Genomic DNA, 19,860 nt, shown 5'->3' with positions numbered 1-19,860 from the left:
GCTGGGGATGGGTCGGGTTGAGGGGGGCGGTCTGGGGACGGGGAGGTACTCGGGATGGGATGGGGGGTGCTGGGGATGGGGGTCGGGTTTACGGGGCAGTCTGGGGACGGGGAGGTACTCGGGATGGGATGGGGGGTGCTGGGGATGGGTCGGGTTGAGGGGGGCGGTCTGGGGACGGGGAGGTACTCGGGATGGGATGCGGGGTGCTGGGGATGGGTCGGGTTCAGGGGGGTGGTCTGGGGACGGGGAGGTACTCGGGATGGGATGGGGGGTGCTGGGGATGGGTCGGGTTGAGGGGGGCGGTCTGGGGACGGGGAGGTACTCGGGATGGGATGGGAGGTGCTGGCGATGGGTCGGGTTGAGGGGGGGCGGTCTGGGGACGGGGAGGTACTCGGGATGGGATGGGGGGTGCTGGGGATGGGTCGGGTTGAGGGGGGCGGTCTGGGGACGGGGAGGTACTCGGGTTGCGATGGGGGGTGCTGGGGATGGGTCGGGTTGAGTGGGCTGGTCTGGGGACGGGGAGGTACTCGGGATGGGATGGGGGGTGCTGGGGATGGGTCGGGTTGAGGGGGGCGGTCTGGGGACGGGTTGGGTTGAGGGGGGCGGTCTGGGGACGGGGAGGTACTCGGGATGGGATGGGGGTGCTGGGGATGGGTCGGGTTGAGGGGGGTGGTCTGGGGTCGGGGTGGTACTCGGGATGGGATGGGGGGTGCTGGGGATGGGTCGGGTTGACGGGGGTGGTCTGGGGACGGGGAGGTACTCGGGATGGGATGGGGGGTGCTGGGGATGGGTCAGGTTGAGGGGGGTGGTCTGGAGACGGGGAATGGGATGTGGGGTGCTGGGGATGGGTCGGGTTGAGGGGGGTGGTCTGGGGACGGGGAGGTACTCGGGATGGGATGGGGGGTGCTGGGGATGGGTCGGGTTAAGGGGGGTGGTCTGGGGACGGGGAGGTACTCGGGATGGTATGTGGGGGTGGTGGGGATGGGTCGGGTTGAGGGGGGCGGTCTGGGGACGGGGAGGTACTCGGGATGGGATGTGGGATGCTGGGGATGGGTCGGGTTGAGGGGGGTGGTCTGGGGACGGGGAGGTACTCGGGATGGGATGGGGGGTGCTGGGGATGGGTCGGGTTGAGGGGGGCGGTCTGGGGACGGGGAGGTACTCGGGATGGGATGGGGGGTGCTGGGGATGAGTCGGTTTGAGGGGGGCGGTCTGGGGACGGGGAGGTACTCGGGATGGGATGGGGGGTGCTGGGGACGGGTCGGGTTGAGGGGGGCGGTCTGGGGACGGGGAGGTACTCGGGTTGCGATGGGGGGTGCTGGGGACGGGTCGGGTTGAGGGGGGCGGTCTGGGGACGGGGAGGTACTCGGGATGGGATGGGGGGTGCTGGGGATGAGTCGGGTTGAGGGGGGCGGTCTGGGGACGGGGAGGTACTCGGGATGGGATGGGGGGTGCTGGGGATGGGTCGGGTTGAGGGGGGTGGTCTGGGGACGGGGAGGTACTCGGGATGGGATGGGGGGTGCTGGGGATGGGTCGGGTTGACGGGGGCGGTCTGGGGACGGGGAGGTACTCGGGATGGGATGGGGGGTGCTGGGGATGGGTCGGGTTGAGGGAGGCGGTCTGGGGACGGGGAGGTACTCGGGATGGGATGGGGGGTGCTGGGGATGGGTCGGGTTGAGGGGGGCGGTCTGGGGACGGGGAGGTACTCGGGATGGGATGCGGGGTGCTGGGGATGGGTCGGGTTCAGGGGGGCGGTCTGGGGACGGGGGGGTAGTCGTGAAGGGATGCGGGGTGCTGGGGATGGGTCGGGTTGAGGGGGGCAGTCTGTGGACGGGGAGGTACTCGGGATGGGATGGGGAGTGCTGGGGATGGGTCGGGTTGAGGGGGGTGGTCTGGGGACGGGGAGGTACTCGGGATGGGATGTGGGGGAGCGGGGGATGGGTCGGGTTGACGGGGGCAGTCTGGGGACGGGGAGGTACTCGGGATGGGATGGGGGGTGCTGGGGATGGGTCGGGTTGAGGGGGGTGGTCTGGGGACGGGGAGGTACTCGGGATGGGATGTGGGGGTGCGGGGGATGGGTCGGGTTGAGGGGGGCGGTCTGGGGACGGGGAGGTACTCGGGATGGGATGGGGGGTGCTGGGGATGGGTCGGGTTGAGGGGGGTGGTCTGGGGACGGGGAGGTACTCGGGATGGGATGTGGGGGTGCGGGGGATGGGTCGGGTTGAGGGGGGCGGTCTGGGGACGGGGAGGTACTCGGGATGGGATGCGGGGTGCTGGGGATGGGTCGGGTTCAGGGGGGTGGTCTGGGGACGGGGAGGTACTCGGGATGCGATGGGGGGTGCTGGGGATGGGTCGGGTTGAGGGGGGCGGTCTGGGGACGGGGAGGTACTCGGGATGGGATGGGAGGTGCTGGCGATGGGTCGGGTTGAGGGGGGGCGGTCTGGGGACGGGGAGGTACTCGGGATGGGATGGGGGGTGCTGGGGATGGGTCGGGTTGAGGGGGGCGGTCTGGGGACGGGGAGGTACTCGGGTTGCGATGGGGGGTGCTGGGGATGGGTCGGGTTGAGTGGGCTGGTCTGGGGACGGGGAGGTACTCGGGATGGGATGGGGGGTGCTGGGGATGGGTCGGGTTGAGGGGGGCGGTCTGGGGACGGGTTGGGTTGAGGGGGGCGGTCTGGGGACGGGGAGGTACTCGGGATGGGATGGGGGGTGCTGGGGATGGGTCGGGTTGAGGGGGGTGGTCTGGGGTCGGGGTGGTACTCGGGATGGGATGCGGGGTGCTGGGGATGGGTCGGGTTCAGGGGGGTGGTCTGGGGACGGGGAGGTACTCGGGATGGGATGGGGGGTGCTGGGGATGGGTCGGGTTGAGGGGGGCGGTCTGGGGACGGGGAGGTACTCGGGATGGGATGGGAGGTGCTGGCGATGGGTCGGGTTGAGGGGGGGCGGTCTGGGGACGGGGAGGTACTCGGGATGGGATGGGGGGTGCTGGGGATGGGTCGGGTTGAGGGGGGCGGTCTGGGGACGGGGAGGTACTCGGGTTGCGATGGGGGGTGCTGGGGATGGGTCGGGTTGAGTGGGCTGGTCTGGGGACGGGGAGGTACTCGGGATGGGATGGGGGGTGCTGGGGATGGGTCGGGTTGAGGGGGGCGGTCTGGGGACGGGTTGGGTTGAGGGGGGCGGTCTGGGGACGGGGAGGTACTCGGGATGGGATGGGGGGTGCTGGGGATGGGTCGGGTTGAGGGGGGTGGTCTGGGGTCGGGGTGGTACTCGGGATGGGATGGGGGGTGCTGGGGATGGGTCGGGTTGACGGGGGTGGTCTGGGGACGGGGAGGTACTCGGGATGGGATGGGGGGTGCTGGGGATGGGTCGGGTTGAGGGGGGTGGTCTGGAGACGGGGAGGTACTCGGGATGGGATGTGGGGTGCTGGGGATGGGTCGGGTTGAGGGGGGTGGTCTGGGGACGGGGAGGTACTCGGGATGGGATGGGGGGTGCTGGGGATGGGTCGGGTTAAGGGGGGTGGTCTGGGGACGGGGAGGTACTCGGGATGGTATGTGGGGGTGGTGGGGATGGGTCGGGTTGAGGGGGGCAGTCTGGGGACGGGGAGGTACTCGGGATGGGATGTGGGATGCTGGGGATGGGTCGGGTTGAGGGGGGTGGTCTGGGGACGGGGAGGGACTCGGGATGGGATGGGGGGTGCTGGGGATGGGTCGGGTTGAGGGGGGCGGTCTGGGGACGGGGAGGTACTCGGGATGGGATGGGGGGTGCTGGGGATGAGTCGGGTTGAGGGGGGCGGTCTGGGGACGGGGAGGTACTCGGAATGGGATGGGGGGTGCTGGGGATGGGTCGGGTTGAGGGGGGCGGTCTGGGGACGGGGAGGTACTCGGGTTGCGATGGGGGGTGCTGGGGACGGGTCGGGTTGAGGGGGGCGGTCTGGGGACGGGGAGGTACTCGGGATGGGATGGGGGGTGCTGGGGATGGGTCGGGTTGAGGGGGGTGGTCTGGGGACGGGGAGGTACTCGGGATGGGATGGGGGGTGCTGGGGATGGGTCGGGTTGACGGGGGCGGTCTGGGGACGGGGAGGTACTCGGGATGGGATGGGGGGTGCTGGGGATGGGTCGGGTTGAGGGAGGCGGTCTGGGGACGGGGAGGTACTCGGGATGGGACGGGGGGTGCTGGGGATGGGTCGGGTTGAGGGGGGCGGTCTGGGGACGGGGAGGTACTCGGGATGGGATGCGGGGTGCTGGGGATGGGTCGGGTTCAGGGGGGTGGTCTGGGGACGGGGAGGTACTCGGGATGGGATGGGGGGTGCTGGGGATGGGTCGGGTTGACGGGGGCAGTCTGGGCACGGGGAGGTACTCGGGATGGGATGGGGAGTGCTGGGGATGGGTCGGGTTGAGGGGGGTGGTCTGGGGACGGGGAGGTACTCGGGATGGGATGTGGGGGAGCGGGGGATGGGTCGGGTTGACGGGGGCAGTCTGGGGACGGGGAGGTACTCGGGATGGGATGGGGGGTGCTGGGGATGGGTCGGGTTGAGGGGGGTGGTCTGGGGACGGGGAGGTACTCGGGATGGGATGTGGGGGTGCGGGGGATGGGTCGGGTTGAGGGGGGCGGTCTGGGGACGGGGAGGTACTCGGGATGGGATGGGGTGTGCTGGGGATGGGTCGGGTTGAGGGGGGCGGTCTGGGGACGGGGAGGTACTCGGGATGGGATGGGGGGTGCTGGGGATGGGTCGGGTTGAGGGGGGCAGTCTGGGGACGGGGAGGTACTCGGGATGGGATGGGGGGTGCTGGGGATGGGTCGGGTTGAGGGGGGTGGTCTGGGGATGGGGAGGTACTCGGGATGGGATGTGGGGGTGCGGGGGATGGGTCGGGTTGAGGGGGGCGGTCTGGGGACGGGGAGGTACTTGGGATGGGATGGGGGGTGCTGGGGATGGGTCGGGTTGAGGGGGGCGGTCTGGGGACGGGGAGGTACTCGGGATGGGATGGGGGGTGCTGGGGATGGGTCGGGTTTACGGGGCAGACTCGGGATGGGATGGTGGGTGCTGGGGATGGGTCGGGTTGAGGGGGGTGGTCTGGGGACGGGGAGGTACTCGGGATGGGATGTGGGGGTGCGGGGGAAGGGTCGGGTTGAGGGGGGGCGGTCTGGGGACGGGGAGGTACTCGGGATGGGATGGGGGGTGCTGGGGATGGGTCGGGTTGAGGGGGGCGGTCTGGGGACGGGGAGGTACTCGGGATGGGATGGGGGTGCTGGGGATGGGTCGGGTTTACGGGGGCAGTCTGGGGACGGGGAGGTACTCGGGATGGGATGGGGGGTGCTGGGGATGGGTCGGGTTGAGGGGGGCGGTCTGGGGACGGGGAGGTACTCGGGATGGGATGCGGGGTGCTGGGGATGGGTCGGGTTCAGGGGGGTGGTCTGGGGACGGGGAGGTACTCGGGATGGGATCGGGGGTGCTGGGGATGGGTCGGGTTGAGGGGGGTGGTCTGGAGACGGGGAGGTACTCGGGATGGGATGGGGGGTGCTGGGGATGGGTCGGGTTGAGTGGGGTGGTCTGGGGACGGGGAGGTACTCGGGATAGGATGGGGGGTGCTGGGGATGGGTCGGGTTGAGGGGGGCGGTCTGGGGACGGGTCGGGTTGAGGGGGGCGGTCTGGGGACGGGGAGGTACTCGGGATGGGATGGGGGGTGCTGGGGATGGGTCGGGTTGAGGGGGGTGGTCTGGGGTCGGGGAGGTACTCGGGATGGGATGGGGGGTGCTGGGGATGGGTCGGGTTGACGGGGGCTGTCTGGGGACGGGGAGGTACTCGGGATGGAATGGGGGGGCTGGGGATTGGTCGGGTTGAGGGAGGTGGTCTGGGGACGGGGAGGTACTCGGGATGGGATGTGGGGGTGCGGGGGATGGGTCGGGTTGACGGGGGCAGTCTGGGGACGGGGAGGTACTCGGGATGGGATGGGGGGTGCTGGGGATGGGTCGGGTTGAGGGGGGTGGTCTGGGGACGGGGAGGTACTCGGGATGGGATGTGGGGGTGCGGGGGATGGGTCGGGTTGAGGGGGGCGGTCTGGGGACGGGGAGGTACTCGGGATGGGATGGGGGGTGCTGGGGATGGGTCGGGTTGAGGGGGTTGGTCTGGGGATGGGGAGGGTTGAGGGGGATGGGTCGGGTTGAGGGGGGCGGTCTGGGGACGGGGAGGTACTCGGGATGGGATGGGGGGTGCTGGGGATGGGTCGGGTTGAGGGGGGCGGTCTGGGGACGGGGAGGTACTCGGGATGGGATGTGAGGGTGCAGGGGATGGGTCGGGCTGAGGGGGGCGGTCTGGGGACGGGGAGGTACTCGGGATGGGATGGGGTGTGCGGGGGATGGGTCGGGTTGAGGTGGGCGGTCTGGGGACGGGGAGGTACTCGGGATGGGATGGGGGGTGCGGGGGATGGGTCGGGTTGAGGGGGGCGGTCTGGGGACGGGGAGGTACTCGGGATGGGATGGGGGTGCTGGGGATGGGTCGGGTTGACGGGGGCAGTCTGGGGACGGGGAGGTACTCGGGATGGGATGGGGGTGCTGGGGATGGGTCGGGTTGAGGGGGGCGGTCTGGGGACGGGGAGGTACTCGGGATGGGATGGGGGTGCTGGGGATGGGTCGGGTTGACGGGGGCAGTCTGGGGACGGGGAGGTACTCGGGATGGGATGGGGGTGCTGGGGATGGGTCGGGTTGAGGGGGGCGGTCTGGGGACGGGGAGGTACTCGGGATGGGATGGGGGTGCGGGGGATGGGTCGGGTTGAGGGGGGCGGTCTGGGGACGGGGAGGTACTCGGGATGGGATGGGGGTGCTGGGGATGGGTCGGGTTGAGGGGGGCGGTCTGGGGACGGGGAGGTACTCGGGATGGGATGGGGGGTGCGGGGGATGGGTCGGGTTGAGGGGGGCGGTCTGGGGACGGGGAGGTACTCGGGATGGGATGGGGGTGCGGGGGATGGGTCGGGTTGAGGGGGGCGGTCTGGGGACGGGGAGGTACTCGGGATGGGATGGGGGTGCTGGGGATGGGTCGGGTTGAGGGGGGCGGTCTGGGGACGGGGAGGTACTCGGGATGGGATGGTGGGTGCTGGGGATGGGTCGGGTTGAGGGGGGCGGTCTGGGGACGGGGAGGTACTCGGGATGGGATGGGGGTGCGGGGGATGGGTCGGGTTGAGGGGGGGCGGTCTGGGGACGGGGAGGTACTCGGGATGGGATGGGGGGTGCTGGGGATGGGTCGGGTTGAGTGGGGTGGTCTGGGGACAGGTACTCGGGATAGGATGGGGGGTGCTGGGGATGGGTCGGGTTGAGGGGGGCGGTCTGGGGACGGGTCGGGTTGAGGGGGGCGGTCTGGGGACGGGGAGGTACTCGGGATGGGATGGGGGGTGCTGGGGATGGGTCGGGTTGAGGGGGGTGGTCTGGGGTCGGGGAGGTACTGGGGATGGGATGGGGGGTGCTGGGGATGGGTCGGGTTGACGGGGGCTGTCTGGGGACGGGGAGGTACTCGGGATGGAATGGGGGGGCTGGGGATTGGTCGGGTTGAGGGAGGTGGTCTGGGGACGGGGAGGTACTCGGGATGGGATGTGGGGGTGCGGGGGATGGGTCGGGTTGACGGGGGCAGTCTGGGGACGGGGAGGTACTCGGGATGGGATGGGGGGTGCTGGGGATGGGTCGGGTTGAGGGGGGTGGTCTGGGGACGGGGAGGTACTCGGGATGGGATGTGGGGGTGCGGGGGATGGGTCGGGTTGAGGGGGGCGGTCTGGGGACGGGGAGGTACTCGGGATGGGATGGGGGGTGCTGGGGATGGGTCGGGTTGAGGGGGTTGGTCTGGGGATGGGGAGGGTTGAGGGGGATGGGTCGGGTTGAGGGGGGCGGTCTGGGGACGGGGAGGTACTCGGGATGGGATGGGGGGTGCTGGGGATGGGTCGGGTTGAGGGGGGCGGTCTGGGGACGGGGAGGTACTCGGGATGGGATGTGAGGGTGCAGGGGATGGGTCGGGCTGAGGGGGGCGGTCTGGGGACGGGGAGGTACTCGGGATGGGATGGGGGGTGCGGGGGATGGGTCGGGTTGAGGTGGGCGGTCTGGGGACGGGGAGGTACTCGGGATGGGATGGGGGGTGCGGGGGATGGGTCGGGTTGAGGGGGGCGGTCTGGGGACGGGGAGGTACTCGGGATGGGATGGGGGTGCTGGGGATGGGTCGGGTTGACGGGGGCAGTCTGGGGACGGGGAGGTACTCGGGATGGGATGGGGGTGCTGGGGATGGGTCGGGTTGAGGGGGGCGGTCTGGGGACGGGGAGGTACTCGGGATGGGATGGGGGTGCTGGGGATGGGTCGGGTTGACGGGGGCAGTCTGGGGACGGGGAGGTACTCGGGATGGGATGGGGGTGCTGGGGATGGGTCGGGTTGAGGGGGGCGGTCTGGGGACGGGGAGGTACTCGGGATGGGATGGGGGTGCGGGGGATGGGTCGGGTTGAGGGGGGCGGTCTGGGGACGGGGAGGTACTCGGGATGGGATGGGGGTGCTGGGGATGGGTCGGGTTGAGGGGGGCGGTCTGGGGACGGGGAGGTACTCGGGATGGGATGGGGGGTGCGGGGGATGGGTCGGGTTGAGGGGGGCGGTCTGGGGACGGGGAGGTACTCGGGATGGGATGGGGGTGCTGGGGATGGGTCGGGTTGAGGGGGGCGGTCTGGGGACGGGGAGGTACTCGGGATGGGATGGTGGGTGCTGGGGATGGGTCGGGTTGAGGGGGGCGGTCTGGGGACGGGGAGGTACTCGGGATGGGATGGGGGTGCTGGGGATGGGTCGGGTTGAGGGGGGCGGTCTGGGGACGGGGAGGTACTCGGGATGGGATGGGGGTGCGGGGGATGGGTCGGGTTGAGGGGGGCGGTCTGGGGACGGGGAGGTACTCGGGATGGGATGGGGGTGCTGGGGATGGGTCGGGTTGAGGGGGGCGGTCTGGGGACGGGGAGGTACTCGGGATGGGATGGGGGGTGCGGGGGATGGGTCGGGTTGAGGGGGGCGGTCTGGGGACGGGGAGGTACTCGGGATGGGATGGGGGTGCGGGGGATGGGTCGGGTTGAGGGGGGCGGTCTGGGACGGGGAGGTACTCGGGATGGGATGGGGGTGCGGGGATGGGTCGGGTTGAGTGGGGTGGTCTGGGGACGGGGAGGTACTCGGGATGGATGGGGGTGCTGGGGATGGGTCGGGTTGAGGGGGGCGGTCTGGGGACGGGGAGGTACTCGGGATGGGATGGGGGGTGCTGGGGATGGGTCGGGTTGAGGGGGGCGGTCTGGGGACGGGGAGGTACTCGGGATGGGATGGGGGGTGCTGGGGATGGGTCGGGTTGAGGGGGCGGTCTGGGGACGGGGAGGTACTCGGGATGGAATGGGGGGTGCTGGGGATGGGTCGGGTTGAGGGAGGTGGTCTGGGGACGGGGAGGTACTCGGGATGGGATGTGGGGGTGCGGGGGATGGGTCGGGTTGACGGGGGCAGTCTGGGGACGGGGAGGTACTCGGGATGGGATGGGGGGTGCTGGGGATGGGTCGGGTTGAGGGGGGCGGTCTGGGGACGGGGAGGTACTCGGGATGGGATGGGGGTGCGGGGGATGGGTCGGGTTGAGGGGGCGTCTGGGGACGGGGAGGTACTCGGGAGGGGATGGGGGTGCTGGGGATGGGTCGGGTTGAGGGGGGCGGTCTGGGGACGGGGAGGTACTCGGGATGGGATGGGGGTGCTGGGGATGGGTCGGGTTGAGGGGGGCGGTCTGGGGACGGGGAGGTACTCGGGATGGGATGGGGGTGCTGGGGATGGGTCGGGTTGAGGGGGGCGGTCTGGGGACGGGGAGGTACTCGGGATGGGATGGGGGTGCGGGGGATGGGTCGGGTTGAGGGGGGCGGTCTGGGGACGGGGAGGTACTCGGGATGGGATGGGGGTGCGGGGGATGGGTCGGGTTGAGGGGGGCGGTCTGGGGACGGGGAGGTACTCGGGATGGGATGGGGGTGCTGGGGATGGGTCGGGTTGAGGGGGGCGGTCTGGGGACGGGGAGGTACTCGGGATGGGATGGGGGTGCGGGGGATGGGTCGGGTTGAGGGGGGCGGTCTGGGGACGGGGAGGTACTCGGGATGGGATGGGGGTGCTGGGGATGGGTCGGGTTGAGGGGGGCGGTCTGGGGACGGGGAGGTACTCGGGATGGGATGGGGGTGCTGGGGATGGGTCGGGTTGAGGGGGGCGGTCTGGGGACGGGGAGGTACTCGGGATGGGATGGGGGTGCGGGGGATGGGTCGGGTTGAGGGGGGCGGTCTGGGGACGGGGAGGTACTCGGGATGGGATGGGGGTGCTGGGGATGGGTCGGGTTGAGGGGGGCGGTCTGGGGACGGGGAGGTACTCGGGATGGGATGGGGGGTGCGGGGGATGGGTCGGGTTGAGGGGGGCGGTCTGGGGACGGGGAGGTACTCGGGATGGGATGGGGGTGCGGGGGATGGGTCGGGTTGAGGGGGGCGGTCTGGGGACGGGGAGGTACTCGGGATGGGATGGGGGTGCTGGGGATGGGTCGGGTTGAGGGGGGCGGTCTGGGGACGGGGAGGTACTCGGGATGGGATGGGGGTGCGGGGGATGGGTCGGGTTGAGGGGGGCGGTCTGGGGACGGGGAGGTACTCGGGATGGGATGGGGGTGCGGGGGATGGGTCGGGTTGAGGGGGGCGGTCTGGGGACGGGGAGGTACTCGGGATGGGATGGGGGTGCTGGGGATGGGTCGGGTTGAGGGGGGCGGTCTGGGGACGGGGAGGTACTCGGGATGGGATGGGGGGTGCGGGGGATGGGTCGGGTTGAGGGGGGCGGTCTGGGGACGGGGAGGTACTCGGGATGGGATGGGGGTGCTGGGGATGGGTCGGGTTGAGGGGGGCGGTCTGGGGACGGGGAGGTACTCGGGATGGGATGGGGGTGCTGGGGATGGGTCGGGTTGAGGGGGGCGGTCTGGGGACGGGGAGGTACTCGGGATGGGATGGGGGTGTGGGGGATGGGTCGGGTTGAGGGGGGCGGTCTGGGGACGGGGAGGTACTCGGGATGGGATGGGGGTGCTGGGGATGGGTCGGGTTGAGGGGGGCGGTCTGGGGACGGGGAGGTACTCGGGATGGGATGGGGGTGCGGGGGATGGGTCGGGTTGAGGGGGGCGGTCTGGGGACGGGGAGGTACTCGGGATGGGATGGGGGGGGGGGCGGTCTGGGGACGGGGAGGTACTCGGGATGGGATGGGGGTGCTGGGGATGGGTCGGGTTGAGGGGGGCGGTCTGGGGACGGGGAGGTACTCGGGATGGGATGGGGGTGCGGGGGATGGGTCGGGTTGAGGGGGGCGGTCTGGGGACGGGGAGGTACTCGGGATGGGATGGGGGTGCGGGGGATGGGTCGGGTTGAGGGGGGCGGTCTGGGGACGGGGAGGTACTCGGGATGGGATGGGGGTGCTGGGGATGGGTCGGGTTGAGGGGAGGGGGCTGGAAATTGTGTTGGATGGGATGAGGTGAGTTAGGCCGGGGCTGGGCGGTCCGCTGACCTGGAGGATGAGCCGTGTGTGCTGCGGGTCGAGCAAGTTGCCGCCGCCTCTCCCTCTACTGCTGCCCAGGGTGGTGATGACGACCCGACCGTAAGGCCCCGGGCTCTGTAGGTCCGAATAGAGCAAGTGCTTGGACTGGTTGACGGGAAAGAGGCTGTTGACCAGAGTGCGCTCGATCTTGGCCAGGCTGTGGCGCGGCGCGAACAGGTACTCCATATTGTCCTCCACCCGGTAGCGGCTGAAACTGGCGCCGAACAGGATGGCGAGCAGCACGGGCGCCGAGGCGAAGAATACCGGGTGGTTGCCGATGAAAAAGCCCAGGCGGTAGAAGCAGGTCTTCAGGCCCCGGTGCAGCAGCTGCCGCAGCATGGTGAGTGGGGCTCGGCCGGCGGCCTCACACGGCGGCAGGGCCCGCCCAGCCCTCGGCCTCGGAGCCGGCCGCCATCCGCAACGGGCGGGCCAGGCGCCACCCCTTCAGCCGTGTGACTGCCGGGGCCTGCCGTGTGTGCCGTGCCGTCCTGTGCTTTGAGGCCCGGCCAGGCCTCCTGCTCCACCCCAAGGCTGCAGCGAAGGGTTCGGCCGCTCTCTGACAACTGAGCAACTGGCTGCGGGCGGGGCTTGGGCTGAGAAGGGAGGTGGGAGGAGGGAGGGGAGGGCGAGACGGGAGAGGGAGTGAGGGGAGAAGAGGTGTGGGGGAATGAAGAAGGGGTTAGTGAGGGTGGGGGAAGAAGGGAGGGAGATGAGGGTAGGGAAAGGAGGGAGGGGAGCATATGGTGGGGGAAGGAGGGGGAGCGTGAGGGTGGGGAAGGAGGGAGGAGAGAGTGGAGAACGAGGGAGTGGAGGTAGGAGGGCATGATGGGGGTGGGGAGGAAGGGGAGAGAGGGTGGGGGAAGGGGAGGAAGAGAGGTGAGGGCGGGAGGGGAGAGGTGAGGGCGGGAGGGGAGGGAACGGGGTGAGGGTGGAAGGGGTAGGGATGGGATAGAGGGATGAGGGAGAGATGGTTGGGAGGGACAGCAGGGAGAAAGGGATGAGGAGGACTGAGTGAAGGGATGAGGAGAGTGCTAGGGAGAAGAGGGGGTGTGAGGGGAGGGCGATGACAATGGGAGAAGAAAGCAGGATTTTGAGGGGGTAGGAGAGGGGTAAGAACCAAAGGAAGAGGAAAGAGAGAGTAATGGTGAATGAGGGGAAATGAGTGGAAGGTAAGGGTAGGCTGAGGGGAAAGAAGAGGCAAGATGTTTGGTGGGAGGATGAAAATGGGAGAGGAGGAAGAGGATGTTGAAGGGGAGTGGAAAGGATGGGAGAGGGAAAGGAAGGTCTAGAGAGAATGGGGATGGGTGGTGGGGGAGAAAATAGGATGAGGGGAGGACAGTGGGGGGTAAGGTGGGAAAGGGATGGAGCGGGGGAAGAGGCAAGAGGGCGGAGGGGAGGGTAGAGGAGGGACAGGAAAGGCGAATGTGAGGGAGGGGAGAGAAAGTGGGGGGCCAGGAAGAAAGGTGAGGTGGGGAGGAGTTTGGTGAGAATAGGAGAGGAAAGAGAGGGGGGTCTGGAAGGAAAGAGCAATAGAGGGGAGTGGTTGAAGCTAGGGGGAGTGAGGGGAGAGATTGGGGGACAGGAGGAGGTGGGTGGAAGGTAGAGGGGAGATTAACATTATTTTACTTTAATCCCATTTTATTACCCCCATATTTTCATCAAACTCCCCCTCCCCAAGACTCTACCCACCCGCACTAGGGCTAATTAGACCACCAACCTGCATATCTTTGAGATGTGGGAGGAAAAAGCCATGTGACCACAAGGAGAACATGCCAGCTACACACAGAGAGCACCCGAGGGCAGGATTGTTGGAACTTTGAGACAGTGGCTTTATCTGCTTTCACTCACAGAAACATGCTGATTTTTGAGTTAATTGGCTACAGTAAATTACCCCTAGTGTAGGTGGCTGGAAGAAAATCAAGGGAATACTAACAGGCATGTATGTGAGAATGGATGATCGGGAAGTAAGTGAGGGAACAGGAAAATAGCAAGAGAATAAGTTTGCTCTGAAAGTCAGCATAGAATAGATGATTTCCTCCATGTTGTATGGAAATATACTCTCCTCTTGTCCCAAGCCACCCACTTCACCTTCCACAATCTCTGCTTGTCATCTAATCCACCTTCCACAATCTGATTCTCATGTAATTTCACCATCACATAATTTCCCTGTACCCTGTTCCTCCATATAAGGTGCTAACTGACCTGCTGCTGAGTGTCTCCAGCATTCTCTGTTTTAATTTCAGATATCTATCATCGGCAGCCCTTTCAGTATTTTGGAGTGATTGCCTGTGTTCACTGTGTGTATCCCATAGTCAATTTGGCCTTTTTACTGGCGCCTCATTTTTTCATATTCGTTAGTATTTTAAATTCATATTTCTTCTAAGTTTTTCTAATAGCACATTTTTTTACTTTCTTCTATCTATCTATTTGTCACCCTCTCCATGTATCTAGTTAATGTCTTATTCTTTAGCCTTAATTTTCCTCAGGACTCTTTATACTTGACATTTATTGTTTTCGTTATGAGAGAATATATTTTAAATATTTCCCGCTGCTGTTCGATCTTTCGGTTGGTTTGCATTTCTGTTTACAAATTTTCCAGTTTCCATCCCATCTCTCATCATCATCTCTTCTAATCTAGTATACTGGTTACTATTTTAGTTATACTTCTCCTAAACCACTTCACCTTCTGACTGCTCAACTCTAAATCCTCTTGTGGTTGCTACCTGTTCTGTTTCCTCTGACTAGGTCCTCCCAATAATTCCTCACCTGTTGGGCTTTTCGTATATTGCCACAGAAAGGAGTTCTTAACACGAGGCTGAAACACTTTCACTACCTTTTCTAATTCTATTGATGATAAATGAACAATGCTGCCTCTTTTGCATCTGGCTGACATTCATTAATCCATCCTTTACACCCTGACTTTCAATGGCATTACCATTACTAAATGCCCCACTATTGATATCCTGAGGATTACCATTGACCATAATCTGGAATAACCATATACTCAATGTGGCTACAAGAGTGGGTGAAATCCACTAGAAATCATGCACTGAGCAACTCACCAAAGCATCAAGGCTCTAGTCAGGAGTACAATGGGATACTCTTCACCAGCTGGGGTGAGTGCCACTTTAGCAGTACCCAAGAAACTCAACACCAGTAGGGGCATAGCATCCCACTTGATAGATGCCACATCCTCAACCATTCACTCACTCCACTACCAGAGGATAGTAGCAGCAATTTGTACCATCTATATGATGTACTGCAGCAACTCTCCAAGACCTTACAAACCCATGACATCTACCATCTAGAATGACAAGGGCAGCAAAAGCATGGGACACCATGACATGCAAGTTGCCCTCTAAGTCACACACCATCCTTACTATCTATCACAATTTCGTCACTGTTGCTGGATCAAAATCTGGGAACTTTCTCCCAGACGGCATTGGACCGCAGCAATTCAAGAAGGCAGTTCACCACCACCGCCACAATGACAATTAGGAATGGGTGATTAAATACTGGCTCACCCTACAAAGCCCACAACCTTTGAATAAATATTAATACAAATAAATTTTATAGTCTGTATCTTAATGGCCACAGAGAATGGGCACATAAATACAACATCCCGGATCACCTAAAAGGTAGAAATTCACTCACAAACATTCTTAATGGAAGTTGGGACATCTCTCCCCATGCACCACACCTTCCCCCCCCCCCACCACCATTACCTTATCAGTTCCTGTCAGTCATCTTATGTAAAGATACTCCTGTACCTAGTGTTACTTTACATTCATCAGATGCATATAATCTCATATTTATATTTTTTTATGCTGCATCAGATCCAGACTAACAGTTGATTTATTCTCCTTTACATGTGTGTGCTGAAGAATAACAAGAAACAATCCTGAATCATGGAATAAATTTGTTCCATATACCCAACCCACTGTGGAGAAGATCACTTTCAACCATGGAAAGGATTTTCATGAGCTCCCACATGGCAAAATCGTCAAAACAGTAATTTTCTTACATCATAGCTATAGCATTTTAGGCTGATCAGGCACATTATGGAACCTGCACTAAATCAGAAAATCTGTAGTTCAGAATTCACATTCAAATTCAGATTAGTTTATTGTTATATATATCAAGGTGCAACGAAGGACCCCCACCATCCAGGCCTTGCTCTCTTCTCGCTGCTGTCATCAGAAAGGAGATACAGGAGCCTCAGGACTCACACCACCAGGTTCAGGAACAATTATTACCCCTCAGCCATCAGGCTGTCAAATCAGGGGATAACTTCACTCATCTGAACTCACTCCAACACCAAGCTGTTCCCACAACCTATACACTCACTTTCAAGGACTCTTTATCTCATGTTCTTGATACTTATCACTTATTGTGGAAGAAAAATGACTTTAGAGACTAGACTTCCAGCGGTAATACCTTTATTCAGCATGACATCATGGAGAGCTTGCAGAAATGCGCAAATCTCTACGTTAAAGAACAATTTTGGCATCTATTTATACTGCTGAACAGGCAAATATACATAACCTCTGGCATGCAAGTGAATCTGTTATACAAGCAGATATACATAACCAGGAGCAAATAGGCACATCTGTAGCACAAGGATTTTTAAGTCAGAATACAAGTGTGTGTTCCTCTTTTCTACACTTAGTGCTGCAACCTGATTATGAAAGACTGCTGTCTGCAAATCTAAGCTTAGGACATTGGGTTACAAAATTCAAATAGAAAAATGCAAGTTAGCTACTTAATTCCTTAACCCTTTTGCTGACCCTTCCTCCACACTTGTTTTTTATTATTATTATTATTATTATCATCATCATCTTGGTTTTGTTTTGTATTTGCACAATTTGTTATCTTTTGCAAATTGGCTATTTGTCGGTCTTGTTACTGTATGTGTAATCTTTCATTGATTCTATTTTGTTTCTTTGTACTTACTGTGAATGTCTGAATGTAGCTGAATCTTACAATTAAAAATGGTAAATATACCTATGTACTTTGATAATAAATTTACTTTGAACTTTGTTTATGTGACGCTCAAAGAATAAACAGTTAAACTATTCATTTTATTCCACATTGTCAACTTTCCATGGTATTAAATACTATTAACAATACCATTGAAAAGAATCTGATAAGCATGGTAAATGTTTTTATTTATCTAATACACAAGGTCATAGCACACATGGAAAATAAACATCAGCTAATGATGCCAAAGTAGTTTGCGAATGCATTCTGTAGTGACAAGTCACATTGTTAGCTGTGAAGAGCTCTGGGTTGCTTGAGGTCAGGAATGGTTCTCTTTATATTCATTCAATTTATGGTTCATTCAAGATTTTAAAGTTTTTAGGTTACAGATGGGGAAAGCATTCTGGAATGTACCAGCAGAGAAAACGTGATTTCATCTACAGGTGGATCACTATTGCCTAGAATCTGGGGACAGTTGATGGAAATAAAGAAAAAAGTCTTAGCATAGATAGGAGCTTCCTCGTCGATGCAGACTCGATGGGTTGATGTGTCTGTTTCTGTGCTGTATAACTTCTATTGAAGAAAATTATTATTTTTTTAAAATTTTGCTCCTTTTTGCTGTATGGATTCGGGGGTCTAAATTCATAGCTCCTTGGAAATGGCTACACAAGTAGAAGAGGTGGTAAAGAAGGCATATAGTATACAGTACTTGGCTTTATTTAGAGTTCAAGAGTCAGGAAGTTATGTTACAGCTTTTATGTTAGGCCGCATCTGGGATATTGCATTTCATTCCTGGTCACTCCATTATAAAAAAGTGTGAAAGTTTTAGAAAGGGCACAAAAGACACATTATATGGAGACGTTGGACAGACATCTGTTGTTCCACTTGAGTGGGAGAGGCTGAGGAGAAGTAGTTTGGCTGTTAGAAGTATATAAAATTATGAGAAGTATGAAGTAGATAGTCTTTCTCAAAAGTTCAAAATGACTAATACTATAGGCATGCATTTAAGATGGGAGGGAGTAAGTTCAAAGGAGGTGTGGTGGGTGCCTGGAATGCACTACAGAGATGATGGAGGAAGCAAATACAACAGATCTAAGCAACAGGCTCACATAGGCAAATGGATGTGCAAAGGATGCAGGTATAGACAGGATTAGTTCTGTTAGGCATTTAATCGCAAGTTTAATTAATTTGTTTTGGCATCATGGTCCAAAGGGCCTGTTTCCTCTGCTGTACTGTTCTATTTTGTCTTGTTAATACTTCTATTACTTCTAGATTTCAGTTGTTTTCTGGGTGAGAATTCCATCATTTACTCTCTGTAAACATGAGCCCATATTCTCGGAGTAATTCACGGTACTGCAGTGGTTAACAACATTTCACCATGCCAGCGACCTGGGTTCAATGCCCACTGCTGCCTGTAAGGAGTTTGTGTGTTCTTCCCATGACTGTGTGGCTTTTCTCTGGGTGCTCCAGTTTCCTCCCACAGTCCAAAGACGTACCAGCTGGTTGCTTAATTGTAGCTCGTCACAAGATTAGGCTAGGATTAAACCAGGAGATTTGCAGGGTGGTGTGGCTCACAGTGCTGATTCTGCACTGTATCTCAATAAAAACTAAAGGGCTAATGTGAGCCCATATTCTAATTCACATTAACTCTGGTACCCATCATTTGTGATATTGTTGAAAGATATACTTTGAGCTCTAAAATGAAAGCTTGAACCTACTCTAGTCCTAGAACTCTTTGTAGTCTTTGCTGACCACTTGATCATCTGAATACATGACTCCACTGTCAGTAACCATGTCTTCAGCTGCCATCATCCCGAGCTTTGGATGTTCCTCGAAATTCCTTATCCCTTTCCCTTTAATATACATCTTAACACTTATCTGTGGGCATATGCCTCAACTCCTGTTCCTTGATATCAGATTTTAATTGCTATCCAGTGCATTCGTTACTTGCTCACTGCACATGCTCTGACATTCATTGGTTAATTATGTGGCACTTTATCATTGATCTTTTGGAGATCGACATATATCCCATCTACCACAACACCCTTGCCTACTCTGTGAGCCCCTTAAATAATTTAGTCATGTTAGTCAAACAAGACATTTAGTTTCTGGACTTGGATTTTCCTTCTTACTCCTTCAATAGGAAAATGGATTCAATTATTTTCCTACTATTAATGTCTACCAACAATAAATACACGCAGCTTATGGCAAGATCTACACACAACTGCAGTGGTGCTGCCAACATCACTGCCTCTCCCAGATGAGTCAAATCTTTTTTTTATGTTCGGTTCGATATTGCCAACACTGAGCCCTCAAGGAGAGCTGCTGATGCAACCTGCACCTTGGTTACCTCTGAGACTGAGTTACACAGGTGTTTCCAATGAGTGGAGAGCCACAAGGCTGCAGGAGCAGACGGCATCCCAGGGCGGGTACTCAGGATCAGCATGGCACAACTGGCAGGTGTGTTTGCAGGCATTTTTAATCTCTCCCTCTCCCAGTGTAGAGTGCTCTCCTGCTTCAAGACATCCACCATTGTCCGTGTACCAAAACAGACCAAGGTAACATGTCTGAACGTCTGGCATCCTGTTGCACTCACCTCAATAGTAAGCAAATGCTTTGAGAGGCTGGTCAAGGACTGCATCTGTAGCATGCTACCACCCACACTGGACCCCCTAAAATTCACCTACCGACACAACTGATCAACAGATAGCGCAATAACTACAGCTCTACACATCTGGAGAGGAGGAATGCTTCTGTGAGAATGCTGTTCTTAGACTACAGTTCAGCATTCAACACCATAATTCCCTCCAGGCTTGACAAGAAGCTCAGAGCTTCACCCTGCCTTGTGCAGCTGGATCCAGGACTTCCTGTCAGACCACAGCAGGTGGTAAGAGTAGGCTCCCTCAACGCAGGAGCCCCCCAGGGCTGTGTCCTAAGCCCCCTCTTTTTCTCTCTGGATACCCATGACTGTGTCGCCATCCACAGCTCCAAACTGCTAATTAAATTTGCAGTTGATACTACATTGATTGGCCTTATTTCAAATAATAACAAGACAGCCTACAGAGAAGAAGTCATCACCCTGACACAGTGGTGTCAAGAAAACAACCTCTCCCTCAATGTTGCAAAAACAAAGAAGCTGGTTGTGGACTACAGGAAGAATGGAGACAGGCCCACCTGTATTGACATAAATGGATCTGGGGTTGAGAGGGTGAACACCTTTAAGTTCCTCAGTATACACATCACCGAGGACCTCACTTGGCTGTGTGGTGAAAAAAGCACAGCAGTGCTTTTTTCATCCCAGACAGTTGAAAATAT

General features: G+C 60.2%; 1 protein-coding gene across 1 annotated transcript in view; it reads right to left on the bottom strand.

Annotated features, from left to right (window-relative positions):
- The window catches only part of ptchd1 (patched domain containing 1), a 112,340-nt gene extending 100,183 nt beyond the window's left edge, over window positions 1–12,157 (bottom strand). Inside the window, exon 1 of the mRNA XM_063051202.1 lies at window positions 11,536–12,157. Within this exon, the coding sequence (XP_062907272.1) occupies window positions 11,536–11,904 (369 nt within the window). The 5' untranslated portion in view covers window positions 11,905–12,157. The remainder of the gene's footprint in view (window positions 1–11,535) is intronic.
- Between the last annotated feature and the right edge of the window lie 7,703 nt (window positions 12,158–19,860).

Source organism: Mobula hypostoma, chromosome 6 (genome assembly GCF_963921235.1).
Source record: "Mobula hypostoma chromosome 6, sMobHyp1.1, whole genome shotgun sequence".
NCBI lineage: Eukaryota > Metazoa > Chordata > Chondrichthyes > Myliobatiformes > Myliobatidae > Mobula > Mobula hypostoma.
Note: the sequence above shows the minus strand (reverse complement) of the source record. Positions and strands in the feature narration are given on the sequence as shown.